Source organism: Episyrphus balteatus, chromosome 4 (genome assembly GCF_945859705.1).
Source record: "Episyrphus balteatus chromosome 4, idEpiBalt1.1, whole genome shotgun sequence".
NCBI classification, from domain to species: domain Eukaryota; kingdom Metazoa; phylum Arthropoda; class Insecta; order Diptera; family Syrphidae; genus Episyrphus; species Episyrphus balteatus.
In genome coordinates, this window is record NC_079137.1 from 28,915,145 (window position 1) to 28,932,821 (window position 17,677).

At 33.1% G+C, this 17,677-nt stretch overlaps 1 protein-coding gene across 2 annotated transcripts in view; it reads left to right on the forward strand.

Annotated features, from left to right (window-relative positions):
- Nucleotides 1-17,677, forward strand: part of LOC129919717 (low-density lipoprotein receptor-related protein 6) — a 75,749-nt gene that overhangs the window by 53,458 nt on the left and 4,614 nt on the right. For both annotated transcript variants that reach the window (XM_056000693.1, XM_056000694.1), the window contains 2 exons: nucleotides 13,410-15,068; nucleotides 15,124-16,472. In XM_056000693.1, coding sequence (XP_055856668.1) covers nucleotides 13,410-15,068; nucleotides 15,124-16,472 — 3,008 coding nt within the window. The remainder of the gene's footprint in view (nucleotides 1-13,409; nucleotides 15,069-15,123; nucleotides 16,473-17,677) is intronic.

Here is a 17,677-nt window from a genome sequence, read left to right on the forward strand (position 1 = left end):
ATGAGCTATAGAAGCTCTAAAGTTCAAAATATTCAAAAATGAGCCTACACACTTTCATAGCTACACTCCGATTCCCTTAGTTTTCCTGAAAACTAAAGCCAAAATAAAACTGAGACCTCTTTAGCATTTTGATCTTCCAAACATCCATTCGTTAAGCATTAAACCACTCTTTTTTTTTTGATAATATGTAACTTACAATATTTGATGTCAACTGCAGGTTTTGCAATGTTTACAGAAAAAAATCAATATATTTTAAGAAGAAATTTTACGTTTTTAATTTTTTTTATTTACACTTTGTTGAAAATGAAATGAAAAAGCTATTCGAAGCTCTTTTGTTTGGTTCCATTTGATTTTAGGAACAAACTAGAGGTAAAGTTCATCATCTTTCTGCACATTTTTGATGCAAATAACGTTTCAATTTCTTTTTTTTTCAGATTTGTTTTATTTTGGTATTGATAATGTTAAAGTGAGGCGGCTTAGCAACAAAATCGTGCACTTTGTGATAAAAGCATGAAATTAAAATCTTTGGTAGTACTCAATATAAGAGTTATTTTAAGATATTGGGCCACCTTGTATTCCATCCGGAAGGGTAGATACAAGACTTTTTCTGTGTTGCACTCGATTTGTTGCATATCATAGTATAGGCAATGAAACATTTTTATTAATATGATACATGATTTCGAGGTATTTTCTAACGCCCGATCGAATAAAATCAAATATCAAAATCAAAATAAAACCAAAATGTCTCGACCATCATGTAAAAAGTTATTTTACTTAAAGAACAAGAGCCAAAATATTACCAAGTACTCCTTGAAAGAAAGTGGTAGGTTGATAAAATTTTGTGTGGACGTTTCATATACCATAGAAAAAAATAATAAAATATGTACATCAAAACATTTCAGGTCAAAGGGTGTTTTTTTAGCGAGAAAAAACACTTTTGAGATGATACCATTGCACAACTTGGAAAATTTATGCATTTTTTTCAACTGCATATAAATGTCATATATACCTACATAGTATAAGAATCAAAAATAAACAAAAAATTTTATTATATTTACCATGGAATATTTAAGAAAAACTAGCTTGCTTTTATTTTTTATTGAATTTTTATACAAATTAATATTTTAAAGGAGTGAGGTGCATAAGTAAAGGTATACGAAATTTAATAGGATTGTTAATACAATATACAGCCTTCATTTAAATATATTGGGCCACTAGTGTAGGGTCAATGTGGGTAAATGTAAACTGGTTGAAATGAAATCATGGCACATATCAAGCTTTATTTAAATCTCTTTGACGCACACATAAGTACAAATTGCGGACGCATGTATTTTTTAGCTTATATGTCAAATTCATTGCTTTCAAGAGAGAATTCATTCGATGAGTGTATTTTTCATGAACGACAATTTTTAAAATTGCCAAACAAGTCGTAAGTCTTTCAGAAAAATCAAAAAATTTTACAGATTCAATTAGAAAAGTATAATTGCAACTACTTTTTAGTTTAGAATTTGGATGTAGATTCTATGTGAAACAAAAAACATTTAAAATACAGGACATTTATGTCGATTTGCATGTGTTTACATTTGCCCCAGAATATTTTCCATGATAGGAAAATGTGAACACCATATTCTGGGGGTAAATGTAAACATATTTTTGCTGAAAAGTATTTGTTTTAATAAAAAATAATGTATTTTTAGTCAATTATTATTGCTAATCTGTCCCGGAAATACATTTTAAAGAAGCTACCACCATCATATTCAATGGATGTTGTTATCAAATACCTTCTTGAACGTTCTTCAAGTCGTTATCCATATGATAAAGAGGAAATTGTAGATTTGAATGCACTGTTTACATTTAACCCGAATTTTTAAAAATTAAAAAAATGGTGGGGTATTTGTAAACATGCCATATTTGACAAGAATTTAAACAATTTGGGAAATATTTTTTTATATTTATACAAAAGATTTGCCATCATTTCATATTTGCATTTGAACATATCTGTCAAGTTGTTCCGTGAAAACATATTAAAATCTAAAGTCAAAAGAAAAAAAAACATAAAATTGTTAACAGTTACCCACATTGACCCTATCATTTACGATTAACGGAAAAAATTGAAATTGAACTTAATCTCAGGACTTACCCCAGTAAACACTTATTTAAGTCTATTAACATCTCATTTTTTTTTTAACTTTGATCGTAAGAGGTAAGTTAGGTAAGTACGCACTTCCGCATTTGAAATATGATTCCAAACGAAATATAGAAAGTATAATACAGCGCTTATCAAATTACAAAGCTGTTGTATCGGACGATACAAGGAGCAAAAATCGAGTTAAATACAAAGTTTTGGGTAAAGGACAATTTTTTTAATGTCATGGCATACATGGCAGTGATATAGAGTCCATATAAGCCGAGCCGATGCCTTTGGGTTAACTTTCAAAACTTTACAATAACCTCTAATCTTATACGTTTAACGTTTTGCTAAGAAAACTTATCACGTCAAGCTGTTGTTACAGTTAAAGAAACAATGAAAATTTGATAGAAATTAATTTTGCAAGATATTTTGTTAAGTTTTAACTTGCGATATAGGTACTAGGTATAAGTTATGCATTCGTACAAAAAAAAAAGTTGAGATAACATTTTTCCATAACATTACGATGATAGAGAATGCCAAAAAAGTGGGTCCCGGAAGTCCGTCTGTCTGTCTGTATAAGGAACTAGAGCCTAAACGGATGGACCGATTGACTCCAAACTTGCTATGTAGGGCCAAAAATAACGGTACCTGTCATACAAAAATTTCGGAAAAGTTTAATTTCACGAAAACGGCTCCAACGATTTTGTTAAAAAATTCAAATGTTAGTTTTTAAACAAGGTCTATCTTTTGAAGAAAAAAAATTTTCATTTTCTGCAAAACTGCTTATTGTATTTCAACGAAATTTTTTACACAAAAGCATTTATATACTTTAAATATAAGCCAAAAATAAAATTTAAAAAAAAATAATTTTTGGATTTTTAGAAAAAATTTGAATTTTTTTTTTGAAAAATCAAATTTTCGAAAACGGGACATTGAATTTTTTTGAAATTTTGTTTTGAGATGTTGATTAGTGATTTCTACAAAATGGCATACCAATTTTATTTTAAAACTTTTTTTTCAAAAAATTATTTATAAAAAATTAGTTTTTTAAAAAACGGCTCTAACGATTTTTAAATTTTTTTTCTAAAAATGCACCATAATATATTAAATAAATCTGGGTACTTGTTTTGTGGGGCGATTTGATTTCAGATATTGTTTTATTTTTTTGAAAAATGAATTTTATTTTTTTGTATTTGTTTTTTTTTTTTGTTTTGTTTTTATATACCTACATTTCCCTAGTTTCTATATAAAAAGTCTTAAAAACTTAAGCAACTTGAACTCTAAGAGCAAGTTCGTGCGACCCAGTCGTGCATTTTATTTTTTCAAATAATTATGTCTAAATCTGTTCCAAATCGGTTGATCCAGACTGTTAATATGTAGCTATATAATTTTTTTTATTTTTATATAGATTTTTGTTCGTTCCAATGAATGCGCATAATAAAATAGGAGAATATTGAAACAAAAGAGGAGAAAGAATCAAGCAAAAGTTTTTTTTACCTACATACTCCTGCTCTCCTTGTGAGCAATGAGGGAAATGTAAATTTGGCTAAAACCATCATTATATCCATAGCAAACGGAACGGTCATTTTTTTATTTAAATCGGAGATGGTCTGTTCTTCACTTGAAATATCCTTGCCGGTCGGTGTATAAATATATGTATAGTTTCTTCCAGTTGGATTCGCAAGAGAGAAGTTTTTCTTTTTGTGTGGCATATTTGCATTTTGGGTCATCCAAGGAATAGCTTTGCATCTTAATACTTAAGTTTAAAGAAAATAATGAAAAAAAAAATGTAAACGTTATGCAAATATGACTAAACTCAGAAGCGCAGTCATGTGGATATTTATTTCTTTGAATTTTTAATTACTTTTTTTTATATTTTTTAACAATCATAGCCGTTTTTATGGTTTTTAACATCAATGAATTTGATATTAAAGAAATAGCTATGAATTTTTCAAATCCAATATCGTGAAAACTTCTCAATAAGTCATTGTAAAGTTTATTTATCTGTGACTTGTCTTTTATTTTAGGTGTGTATGCCATCTCTGGAAGTCTCACACTGATTTCGAGAAATATTATCTCATTTCCTAGTTTGAAAAAATTTAAGATAAATAGACAAGAGCATTAAATTCGTTCTAAGGATTACTAAAATAAGTTCTTAAGCGATTCCATATCCATTTTCTCTATAAATGGATTCCGCGGTTTAATGCTCATATTTTAAGTCTGTTTCATTTACCTATAGTACCTACTTCCTTAAGATTGTTTTTTCGAAGACATTTTTTATCTACCACTAACACACTCGCTAGCATTGACAAGACAAAGGAACGTCACGTACAGACAAGCAAAGTTCAAATTAATCTATAAAATAAAAACGTTTTTCAACAAAATTATAGATTTTCTTTTTACAAATGTAACATGATTTTTTTTTATTGAAATCGTAAGGTTAGAATTGAATCAAATTTAATTTCGAGCACACCCTAAAACATTGAAAATATGTCAAAGTACCTACCATCTTTTGATGATCATCTGGGGTTGGTATTTACAAATCGGTTTTACAATCTTCTTGTGGCAAGGCTTATTTGAAATTTCTTCAAATTACATAATACATGTACTACAAACATATATACATATATGCTCAATGACTAATCCAAAAATTTAACTTTGAATGCTAATACCTAGCCTATGAAATAAAGATCCCAGACAAAGGCTTGTAATTGACACAGTTTTCTTTTTTTTTTTAAATCTCATTACAAACACATTTATCCATTGAAGGTATTCCTTCTGTGAATATTGAATACGATTACAAAAGAATTTAACCTATTTGCTAAGTCACCACCCCCTTTCATATAAATAGACGAATCGACGCGTCGTTTTTAATCTGCATGTTTGCATCAATTACACAATCCAAACCAGCATTGATTGAAATGTATATTCCTGTCTGTGTGACAATGCAGGATAATATATCGGTCCAGAGTTCAGACATAACCTTCTCCATTGTAAAGAATCTGAAAAAAAAAAAAAATAAAACAAAAAATATTAATGAATTCTATGACACTGCTGTCAGTTCGATTCAAACATGTATGAGCAAATAGTATAGCAGAGGTTTTTTTTTTTCTTTTTTCAAACGAAAAATGTGATGGTTCAATTTTCTGATTTCAAGGACAGTTTTTAATGTTCTTTGTATGACAAAAAATTGTGTATGACAAAAAATTCCTGTAAAAGTTTTACAAAGTTGAAGTTTAATTTTATTTTTCCTCGATTTAGTACCTACCTACTGTGGAATGGAATTCTGATAAATTCATTTTTAATTTTCTCGAAATACACCTTACTACAAACACCTACATAAACCATTCAAAAATGCATAGGTAAACGCATACATTTTAGAAATGAATGTTGATATGTATATTTTACATGGATCAAAGCACTGAAGTAACAAAAGTGCCAAATTTTTAAATTTAATAATAAAATTGAAACTTCTGCAGATTGGTTTTTATAAATTAGAATCGAATTTTCTTCAAAATTTTACCTTATTAATTCTATTTTTTGTTCCTAATAGGGTAGAGTTGCCTATTTTCGGCCGTCTCCAGTTTCCGGCCACCTTTCGGAAAATCGTTATAACTAGGGATTTCATAGGATTTATTCCAAAATTTTGCTCTTATGCTGTTATCTTATTTGTTAGAACAGCATACGAGCTAAAATTTGGAATAAACCCCTTCGAAATCACTAGTTGTAACGATTTTTCGAAAGGTGGCCGGAAACTGGAGACGGCCGAAAACAGGCAACTCTACCCTATTCAATGCTCTTATTACGAGTCTTTATGTATGTATGATAAAATTAATGTTTTTTTACCTGGGTATTGTTAAAGTCTTCTTGTAGTAGTATGAGAACTGTAAACGTGTCCTTCTAGATGTGTGGCACTTTCTCAACCTAAAATAGCAAAGCTTTATAGAAACAAAATTGTTAGTTAATCCTCTCGTACTGAAACCACTTCCTCCACTCAATTGCAACTAAATTCAAATTTAACTTAGGATTTATCTTCTTCGAAGTTAAGTTACGTGTTGTAATAAACTACTGCAACTAAATTCAGATTTAACTTAGGATTTATCTTCTTCGAAGTTAAGTTACGTGTTGTAGTAAACTTCGTTGAATCTTCGATTAAAGTTCTTACTATTACAAATTGGAAGGTTAAGTCCTTTACAAATTGGCGCCATAGATTTGTTTCGTTAAGTTTTTCTACTACAGTAGAATTCGGTCACCGCTCACGAGTCACGAGAGACAAATTTTCCGTTGTTATAAAAATATTGTAAACAAGTGCTTGCTTGCTTAAAATTTCGTCATTATAACCGAAATGTCGTTATAAGCGAAGTCCTTATAAGCGAATTCAACCATATGTACCTATTTTTTCTATGTTCGATTAACCGTTTTCTATTTTTCTGCATAATTTTTTTTTATTATTTCAAGACAACGCATTTGCAAATGATTAATAAAAATTAAAAGTAAACTTTTAAAATTTGTGTCGCGGGTACAGCCCCAAGTAGTATGCCGTAGGTCCAGCCAGATGGACTTAAGTACCTGCTTGTAATCTAATTAATTTTTTTTTTTCGATACTTTATTTAGAATGTTGTCCGACTAACTTGTACATTTTTCTTAAATTGTTATTTAATTGATTGCATTTATTTTTAACATGCGGCTTCCATTTTTATTTCGCGTTGCAATTCATCCTGGGACATTTTGCCTCATTTGCAAATGAAACTTGAGTTATATTATTAAAAACAGGCAATCTATTGTTTTTATTTTATATGTAAAGTCCACGTAAACTGATTTAAAGTGCTATTAGCCATGTTTTTCTCCATTCATTATGCTGTCCATTCGTTAATCGTTTTGCCTATGGCAAGTATTGCGGTTTCAAAAATCAAAGATACCAAAACATCATTACTCTAAGAAATACATGCATTTCGAGAAACGTTAAATTTTTTGAGCCCAATAAATAAAATACAAAACCAATTTTGTTAATTTGGCACTACCTCAGAAAATAATATTTTTTTTGTTTTTTTCATTTCATTATTTTTATGATGTGCCTTTTTGAAACTTAAACTAATCGTTTAAAAATGTATTCCAAAAACAATTTCAAGAGTTATTATTTTTATAAAATATTTTTTTTCACATGACCCTTCAATTTCAGAAACAGAACTCCACAAGAAATAATTTTGTATGAAAAACTAAAGCATTTATTGAAATTAGGAAAAGTAAATGATATTTTTGACATTGTCACATATAGATACCTATAATGTACCTACAATAATATGTATTTTTTAAAAGTAAGAACAAAGATAGCGGCCCTGTACTGCCCATAATCTCGTAAAGGACCTAACTACAAAATTTTCGATTTTGATTTTTTTTCTTATTCGGAGTTAGGGTATGGTCTCTGATTTATTCTCATTTATTTTTTTAGCTTAGGTCTTCAAATAAGTCAGAAAATTCAAAATGTACTTTTGATTTTTTTCATTTTTATATGCAAATTGCGATATTAGATTTATTGTTTCCCTCTATAACTCAGAATTAAGAAAAATGTAGTTAGGGCCTTTACGAGATTATGGGCAGTGTAGCCCTTCAAAGTTAACGCCGAGTAATGCCCTGGCCCAGGAAATTATCTGCTATTTAAAAAAACCGCGAATCTGCATTTTTGGACATTTTCACTTTAATGCGTCATTTTACTTGTTATCTGTCCCTCTATTCACTGCGTCGATCCCAATCCTCCATCTGTTGCCTAGAATCATAACTATCAATTTCCGTTGCACGAGATGCCATAAGATTGCATGAGTTTCCACAACTTTGGAACCGTCTTTCTCAAAACTAGAATTTTGCAGATTCGTGGTTTTGGCTTTGTGCCCACGATATATTAGTACGAATAAGAACTTTGAGTTACATAACCCAGCTCTATAAATTTTTCACATTTGAATTAGCAGGATTTCAAAACTAAAAATATGATGTCATTGACATTTATGCTTCTTATCAACCCACATCCTGAAATTAAGTTTAAAAAAAAGAGACTAAAATATTCGTTAAATTCAGATGTATCGAAATAATCAATTCCCTTCTGGGAATCAATTTGCACGCAATTGTTTACGTACAAATTACTATAAATACCGTCTCCAACCATCTGCATTGCTGTTTATAGTTAATCAAAAAATAAAAACTCTGATTCAGTACCTACTCAAATATGCAGCGTTATAAATATAAAACCAAAGCAATCAACACCACCACTTGACCACAGAATCAACCTCACAGTTTGTCATTAATTTCCACATTCGTTCTGCCTTAACACAAAAAAAAAATAAATAAATATATAATAAAAAAAAAAATAAAAAAAAAAAACAAAGTTAAAAAACCAAGCGTAGTTAAAATAAAATTAAGGACTCATCCAACCATCAACAACGACACAAGTGGAAAAAAACAGAACTAGAGGAAAGTAGAGGACAAGACTTATGCATCAATGCAGAAAAAAAATATATTATATGTACCTATACTATATACTATGTATTTGTATATGCAATTGCATCAGGGTTCGCAGGAGCTATAATACTACTTCTGCTGCAGCAGCACAGCACAGCAGGGCCAGGCAGGAACATCAGCAGCAATCACAACAATATTAAGTTCCACATAATATTATTTATTAATGTACGCATGGAAGAGGTCACAACAGCCTACCAAACCAAGCCGAGTCAACCAACCAACAACTACACTTCAAGGCTTAATAGGCGAAATTGAGCCACAACGGCATCCATGCGGTGAATAGCAACAATATGGCTTCCATTTCATCCATCCATCCAACCAAACCAAACAACCATCCATTGCCCCCTCTTGGTGGTGCTTCTCGGTGTACTTCCTTCAACTTGTTCAACGTTCAACTTAACCCTTCCCCGATCTGCATTAAAGCATCCTTCCCACTTTCCACAGGATATGCCCAGGCCCAGAAACAGTACCCATCACCATCATCATCATCATCAGGCAGCAGGCTACTCCTTGTTTTGGGTGGCTTGGTTGGCATTAATTTAAATTCAACATAATTAATTTTTATTCTGATGAAACAAAATTTTAATTAAAAAATGAAAAATTGAAGAATGCACCCATTGCTTGCTGCTACTGCTGATGCTTGCTTGGTTCTGGTGCTGGTGGCCACCCATTTCACGAGCATCATAACCTTCGTGGAGTTAGGGGGATGCAAGTTTATCCGTTAAAATAATAAAATGTTCAAATGCAATATTTACCCCCAGCGTAAGTGGGTAACTATACTATGATGAACGGAGGAAGATGGATGGGATGCATGCGGATGGATGGATGAGATGGAATGAGTTGGCAGAGCCTAAATAAGGGGATGTTGAAGTTTCCGGCTAACTGACTGACTGCCACAATAACCATACCCCCCCCCCCCCCCCCCCCCCCCCTATTTAACCGTAACCACAATTCCGCGCACGATAAGTTCTTCATCAAGAACGAGGGAAGCCATCATCGCTCTTTACTCGTGAGGCATAGGTACTTTAAGGCTAAGAAATGCATTCGCAAAAATAACAAAAAAACAGCAAGATATTAAAAACAAACATAATGGGCCATATTCATAGACACTGTCTAATTCTAAGAAAGTCTGGAGTTTTGTCCTATTCAAATAACATTGGATAAGCCCTGAGCCTAAGATAAACGTGGGTCTAAAAATGACTATGAATTTGCCCTAGTACCTTTTATAGAAAAGCTTGTCTTAAAAAATTAGGTACATAAAATTAGAAGAAATTTTTTTAACAAAGCTCTAATTTGATTTATTAATTGTAGTTGAAAAAACATTCAATCTTGACAACCACGAGATCTAATATGGGTGGCCCTCATGCAAAGTGGAGCTCCAGAAACCTATGTACAGATCCTTAAGTAAGATGTCCAGCTTGAGTCACAATAGGTGTACACCTGGGAGGCTATTTATAACAGTCGCTGGGCGAAAAAGCCCAAATACTTATTATACTGCTTATTTTCTGATCCACATAGACCTATAATTCTTGGCATTTACTTAAATGGAGTAATGATTCCCAAGTGTGAAAAGTTTAAATATCTCGGATACATGCTATATAGCGAAGCTTCTTGCGATGATGATATCAAGCATTGCGTAAGCGTAGGGTGGAAGAAGTGTCAATGTACGAAAGTATGAGAGTGGCAGCTGAGATGATGTTAAAAATATCATCTTATAAAAAGGAACACTACCGAGTCAGTTGGCATTGTTGGCAACAAAGAGATCCTGAGAATCACGTCAAAAAGGAAATATAAGTCAACTGAGTTCTATCACTCTACAACAACCTGCTTCACTACCTTTCTTGTAAATTTGTATTTAATTACCTTAACTGGCGGCTAATAAGGCATATATTTTTTTTAATAAGAAGGAAAGGCTTGAACTCTCAAAAATAGAAATGGTACTAAAAAGTTCAGGTTCCTTAGTACATTTCTCTCGTTTCTTACTTTTATTATATTAGAACAAATTTTGGACGTACCGGCTTCATACACTTCATTTCGAGTTAAATAAAAAAAAAAACTGAAAACCAACCAGTCTTGCCGTTTTCTCAGAAGTGCACCAATGAATTTAGTAGCATTTTAGACAAAAGTATACCTACTTTTATGGCAATGAATCGTATTCAGCAATAAAAACTCTTGAAAGAATTTTTTTTATTTTTGCTCTGGAGCTCCGCTCTATTAAGTATAATATTGTTATTGACAAGGATTTAAATAATATTACAAAAGCTTCCCTATTAATATTGATCTCAAATGCCAAATGTGCAGACTATATTTTGATAATATCTGTGTTTTATTTTCCTCGTCATTCGGATCAGATTATTTATTAATTTGCGAAACCATAACAAAACAAAATCCTGCTTTTGTTGTAAAGCTAATAAAAACAATGATCTGATCCGGATCACGAGGAAAATAAAACACAGCTAATATTATAGAATTTCAAAGTATCAAGCCTTCTCATCCTTTAATTGTATATTAAACCTTTTGCAAGGCTTGTTTTATTTTACTTTTATTTTCGACAGAAGCTCTCATTTTTTGTTATTTTAATTCGCAATTGATCTATAATTTCTATCTACAGTAATTTTTTTTATTTTATTTTAAATCTTCTATGTAAGTTCTTTAGTAGCTTAGTGTCTTTTTCCCTTAGTTCAAATTTCGTCAGTTGTTTTTAATTTTAAAAGCTTCGCTGCAATATGAGCAACAACATTCGACTCAGTTAAGGGCTGTGTTTCTTCAGTGAAATAAATAAACAACGATTAAATAATATAAAAAAAATTGTAGATTTTTTTTTATTAAAAAAAAAAAAACTGAATTGCATTGGATTGCTGTGCTGGGTTGATGGAAACCACTCTTCTAGATGGTGGCACACTTGAAACCCATTTTTGAGTCCATGTGATGGCTTGCAGTTCATATTCAGTTTCCATCCCTCTCTATAACATATATTTCCATCAGCCCCAGAACCTGAATCCCATGGGAAAAGTAATGATTTCCCGTAATTTGCCACATGCATGGAATTAATTATGCACACACCTTCTTCATGCCCTCACTTGGCATGCTGTGCACATCCAACCAACCACGCTCGACATTCCCCCCACAGCAGAACCAAAACCCTAGTTGATTTTTCTAGGGGATTGTTGCATTATGATGTGATGCAAACCCAACCAACACCATTTTTATACTATAGCGCCGGAATCTCGCTGCTAGCTACAGCTTTCCTCATCCTGATGTTGTGCTCTACGAAGGAAGTGTGCTGTGGGTTTTTTGTTTCATTTTCTTTTTTTTTTTTTATTTATTTTTTTTTTTTCGAAAGTTGAAAATGATGATGATGAAGATAAAACCAGCGTGTGCCAGGAGCAGGATGATGGTTGTTGGTTCCGTTGGTACGGAGAGTATACGGCTTAACATAATAGTTGTTCAAGGTTTTATTCAATTCTAACGAGCGAGGTCCATAATGAGGGAATTTTTTATTCATGAACTTCTTATATGCCTCAACCCTCTTATTCTGCCCTACGAAGCAGCTCCATACTGGCACAGCAGCCAGAGTAATGACAGATAAAGTTCTTAAGAAGGACTTATATTTTATTTGGACAACGGACATGTATGTTACAGGTAATCTGACAAAAAAAGTTTTGTCACACAATACTCGTAAACAAGAACGATTGAAGTGGTGGTTTTGAATAACTTTTTGTCTATTTAATTTATTTAGTCTTAATTTACGTACATATGTACCTCAATTTACAGTTTCTGCTACGCTTGTAACGGTTATAATAAAAAAAAAAACTAAATAAGATATATTCTTTTCAAAGTTGTTTTAATGATTTTACCAAGAATTTTAAGTATAAAATTTCATACTCCGTTGTGCCACCCAGCCCTGGATTTTTTCTTTTCAATCTCAACTTTTTTCTTCTAAAGGCATGTAGCCAAAACAAAACATACATTTGCTGCGGAGAAACTTAAGTGAAGGATCATAAGTTATTCAAGATCGAATAGGTACACACAGAAAAAAAACTATAAATATTATTATGACCTTATATGTCCCAGTATTTGCATTTTTTTATTGAAAGCTTTACAACCGTTTTTGAAAAAAAAACAACATTTTCCTCCATATTGCTCATATGGCAAGTACCGTTTTTTTTTTGATCACCCAAAACCGTATTACCAAGTTTAAAGCAAATCGCTTCAGTGATTTGGCCTGTAGCTCGAGACAGACAGATTTACAGATAGACGCATTCTCAATCGTCGTAATGTCTTACCTCATTGTTTTTTTGGGTTCGATTTTTTTACGACTACTAAAGCTAAATGAGGCTTTGGATTTATAAAAAAATTAAACATCAAATCAAATTTTCAAGTAACGTGCACTACTAAGGGCCATTTGCTGAATCGAAACTTAAATAATTTATGTTGAACATAAACTCTTATTCCCTACTTTTTCCTCTGCGTAAACTGTCACATAAGGATTTATGTAGAACTTAAATGCTTAAGTGTCGATTCAGCAAACATGTCTAAGGGCCATTTGCTGAATAGAAACTTAAAAATTTATGTTGAACACAAACTCTTATTCTCTACTTTTTCCTCTGCGTAAACTGTCACATAAGGAAGGATTTATGTAGAACTTAAATGCTTAAGTTTCGATTCAGTAAATGGGCCTAAATAGTATAATAATCTGTACAGTTTACTGTACTATATCCATTTTTAAGTTATATTTTAATGTCTTGAACTTAATTTTTCTTTTCAGTTCTCACTGCCTCTACTACTTCCACTACCAGTTTAACGACAACGTCAACGACGACAGCTCTATCAACAACTCCAATGGTTCATAATTCGCCAGCAACACTTCTCTTTACCACTTATCGTGACATAAAAGTGGCAAATATTACCCGGTTAGCCGGTACACCAGCGGTCGATGTGATAGCTAAAGATCTGATGGAAACTATGGCCATTGATTTTTACTACGAGAAAAATCTAGTGTGTTGGGCCGATTGTGGCCACGAGATTATCGAGTGCATCAATATCAGTTCGACTACCAACACAAAACCTTTGAAGCAGACTGTAATTTCATCAGGTCTTGACAAACCAGAGGGGCTAGCGATTGATTGGTATACTGATAAAATTTATTGGACGGATGGCGAAACTAATCGAATTGAAGTTGCAACACTCAATGGTAAATTTCAGAAAGTACTATTCTGGGCAGACCTAGATCAACCTCGTGCGATAGCGTTAGTTCCGAAAAGTCGTCTAATGATTTGGACAGATTGGGGTGATAATCCGAAAATAGAACGTGCCAGTATGGATGGTGATCCATTATCACGCATGACTCTGATTAAAGATGATCTCTTTTGGCCAAACGGATTAACTGTCGACCTTGAAAATGAACTAATCTACTGGGTTGATGGAAAATTCTTATTTTTGGATGTTATGAACTTGGATGGAAGTGGCCGCAAAACGGTTATAAACAATTTGAAATATCCCTATAGTTTGACTTTCTTTGATCAGCGTCTCTATTGGACGGATTGGTCTTTGGGATCGATCAACACTTACGATCTAGTCACCAAGGAAATGAAGGAATTAATCGATACTCCTGAATTCCCTATTGCCGTTAGAGCTTGGGACCGTTCCTTACAGCCTTTTGAAGATAATCCATGTGCCCATAACAATGGAAACTGTTCGCACCTCTGCTTGTTATCAACTAATGCCCAAGGATATAGCTGTGCATGTCCGACGGGAGTGAAACTCCTAACGCCATTTACTTGTGCCAATGGATCCCAGGAGATGCTTTTTCTTGTACAACGAACTCAGATCAGTAAGATATCATTAGATCTACCTGACTTTACTATATTTCCGCTTAGTCTTGGTAAGGTTAAATACGCAATTGCCATTGACTATGATCCAGTAGAAGAATATATCTACTGGTCAGATGTTGAGCTCTTCGCAATACGGCAGGTTCACCCTGATGGGACGGGGTTACAGGACTTCCTAACTTCGGAAGTTAAACATCCAGATGGTCTAGCAGTCGATTGGTTAGCTAGAAATCTGTATTGGACGGATTCAGAAACTGATCGTATTGAAGTTTGCCGTCTCGATGGATCGGCAAGGAAGGTTTTAATCTATGAGCATCTGGAAGAACCTAGAGCAATTGCACTAGCTCCAAGTCTAGGATGGATGTTTTGGAGCGATTGGAATGAAAAGAAACCAAAGGTCGAACGATCATCTTTGGATGGATCTGAGAGAGTAGTATTAGTATCAGAAGATTTGGGTTGGCCAAATGGAATTGCGTTAGATATTGAAGCAAAGACTATATATTGGTGTGATGGAAAAACAGATAAGATTGAAGTAGCCAGTATGGACGGGTCCGACAGGAGAGTAGTCATAAGTGAGAATTTGAAACATCTTTTCGGTGAGTAATTAAATATATTTTCTACCCTGGAATACATTGTTAAATTTATTTTTAGGTCTCAGTCTTTTGGATGACTATCTCTATTGGACCGATTGGCAAAGGCGATCAATTGATCGGGCTCACAAAATCACTGGGAATAATCGGATTACGGTGGTTGATCAATTTCCAGACTTGATGGGTTTAAAAGTGACACGTTTAAGGGAAGTTAAGGGGACCAATGCGTGTGCAATCAAAAATGGAGGCTGTTCCCATCTTTGTCTAAACAGACCTCGAGACTATGTCTGCCGATGTTCGATAGAGTATGAACTGGCTAATGACAAGAAAACCTGTGTAATCCCGGAGGCTTTTCTTTTATTTTCTCGCCAAGAGCACATTGGTAGGATTTCTATAGACTACAATGAAGGGAACCATAACGACGATGTGATTCCATTTAAAAACGTTCGTGACGCCCATGCTCTAGATGTTGATGTTGCAGAACGTAGAATATACTGGACCGACCAGAAGTCAAAATGTATTTATAGAGCTTTTTTAAATGGTTCCATTGTACAGCGGATAGTTGACGCTGGTTTAATTCGACCCGAGGGAATAGCTGTTGATTGGTTGGCACATAACATTTATTGGACAGATTCGGAAGCAAGACGAATAGAGGTCGCTCGTTTGGATGGAACCAGTAGAAAAGTTCTACTTTGGAAAGGAATCGAGGAGCCACGTAGTTTGGTCTTGGACCCTAAGAAAGGTTACATGTATTGGACTGAATCTCCGTCAGATTCTATACGCAGAGCTGCAATGGATGGTTCCGAGTTGATGACGATCATTTCAGCAGCAAATCATGCTACTGGACTAACTTTAGATCCAGAAACAAGACGTCTTTATTGGGCTTCGCAGAGCAGGCCAACCAAAATCGAATCGGCCGACTCGGATGGAAAAAAGAGACAAGTTCTTGTCGGAACGGACGTGGACGAGCCATATGCTGTATCACTCTATCAGGATTATGTTTACTGGAGTGATTGGAATACAGGAGATATTGAAAGGGTTCATAAAATAACTGGACAAAACAGGAGCTTAGTGCATAATGACATGACTTACATTAGCTCTCTGTTGATTTTTTACAATAATCGACAAACTGGAACAAATATTTGTCGAGTTAATAATGGTGGTTGCTCGCATCTTTGCCTGGCACTGCCTGGAAGACGATCGATGGTTTGTGGATGTCCGACACACTTTACATTAGCAAAAGACAATGTGGGATGTTTGCCACCAAGAAATTACATCATATTCAGTCAAAGAAATTCATTTGGACGTTTGCTACCAAATACTTCGGACTGTCCCGACGTTCCTCTACCAGTTAGTGGAAAGAATGTTCGTGCTGTGGAATATGATCCTATTACTAATCATTTGTATTGGGTGAGTTAAAAAAAATAGTTTGTTATATGTACATATTTTTAGAATATCTTTTATTTTTATATATTTTTTATTTTAGTTACATTATTTATAAGGCTCCGTAGGGCTTTTTAAAGCTATTGATTTTGTCGAAAAAAAAACATTATAATAAGGAACTACGACGTGCACGTTTTTTTATTGCAGGAATCGTTCAATGGGTTTTAAAAGAAGATAAAACCGCGGAGTGCTATTAAATGAGGGGTGGAAACTGAAGATAGGGGCGCAAAAGCCCCATTTTTGGTAACTTCAATATATCTCGTAAACAAAGTAATATTTTGAATTTTGAAAAAAAGATAGGTTCAAATGCCCATAAAAAATTAATAAGCCCAGCATTTTGAAGAAAATTTAATCTTCTTTTTTTTATTAAAGCTATGCTTATGGCTATCTCAGTCCAAAAAAAGGTTCAACCAAAAAAGCAAAAAAAAACTTAAAAAAATAGATTTTTTTAAATTTTTTTTTATGTTTGTTTCGGCTGTTTTAGTAAAAAAAATTATTCTGATAGGAAATTTAATTCTCTACAAAAAGTTTTAAATGCAATATATCATAATTTTGCTTTGTTTACGAGATATATTGAAAATACCAAAAAGGAGGCTCATTTACACAGAGAAAAATATGACCCGCTAAAAACTAACAGATTGCCATATTATTTTACCTTCCATACATTTCATAAGGAAATCTTATTAAAATCAACGATTAATAGGGTTTTTTTAAGGAGATTTCTTATTATTTTTATAGAGAAAATCTTATTAAAATTTGACTGAAAAGTTGATTTTTTTTGCAACTTAGCACTAGAACACAAATCGCGATCATTATTTTCATGGCAGGTTGGTTCAGGTGGTAAGGTGGGCTACTAATGATTTGAAGTCTCCAGTTCGATTCCCAGCCTGGTCATCGTTTTTTTTATTTTTTTGCAGATTTTAAAACAATAAGAAAAACCCGATTGTTTTAATAAGGTTTCCTTCTTGGATGAAAACCATAGAGAAATCTTATTGTTTTTGTTCTATTTTATGTGGTCTATTTTACTCTGTGTAACAGCACTCCGCGGTTTTATCTTTTTTATAACCCATTGAACGATTCCTGCAATAAATACCCGTAAACGTCTCAGTTTCTTTCTCTAAGACATAATCAAGAGCCTATTTTTAAACAATGATGAAAAAAAAAATTAGCTT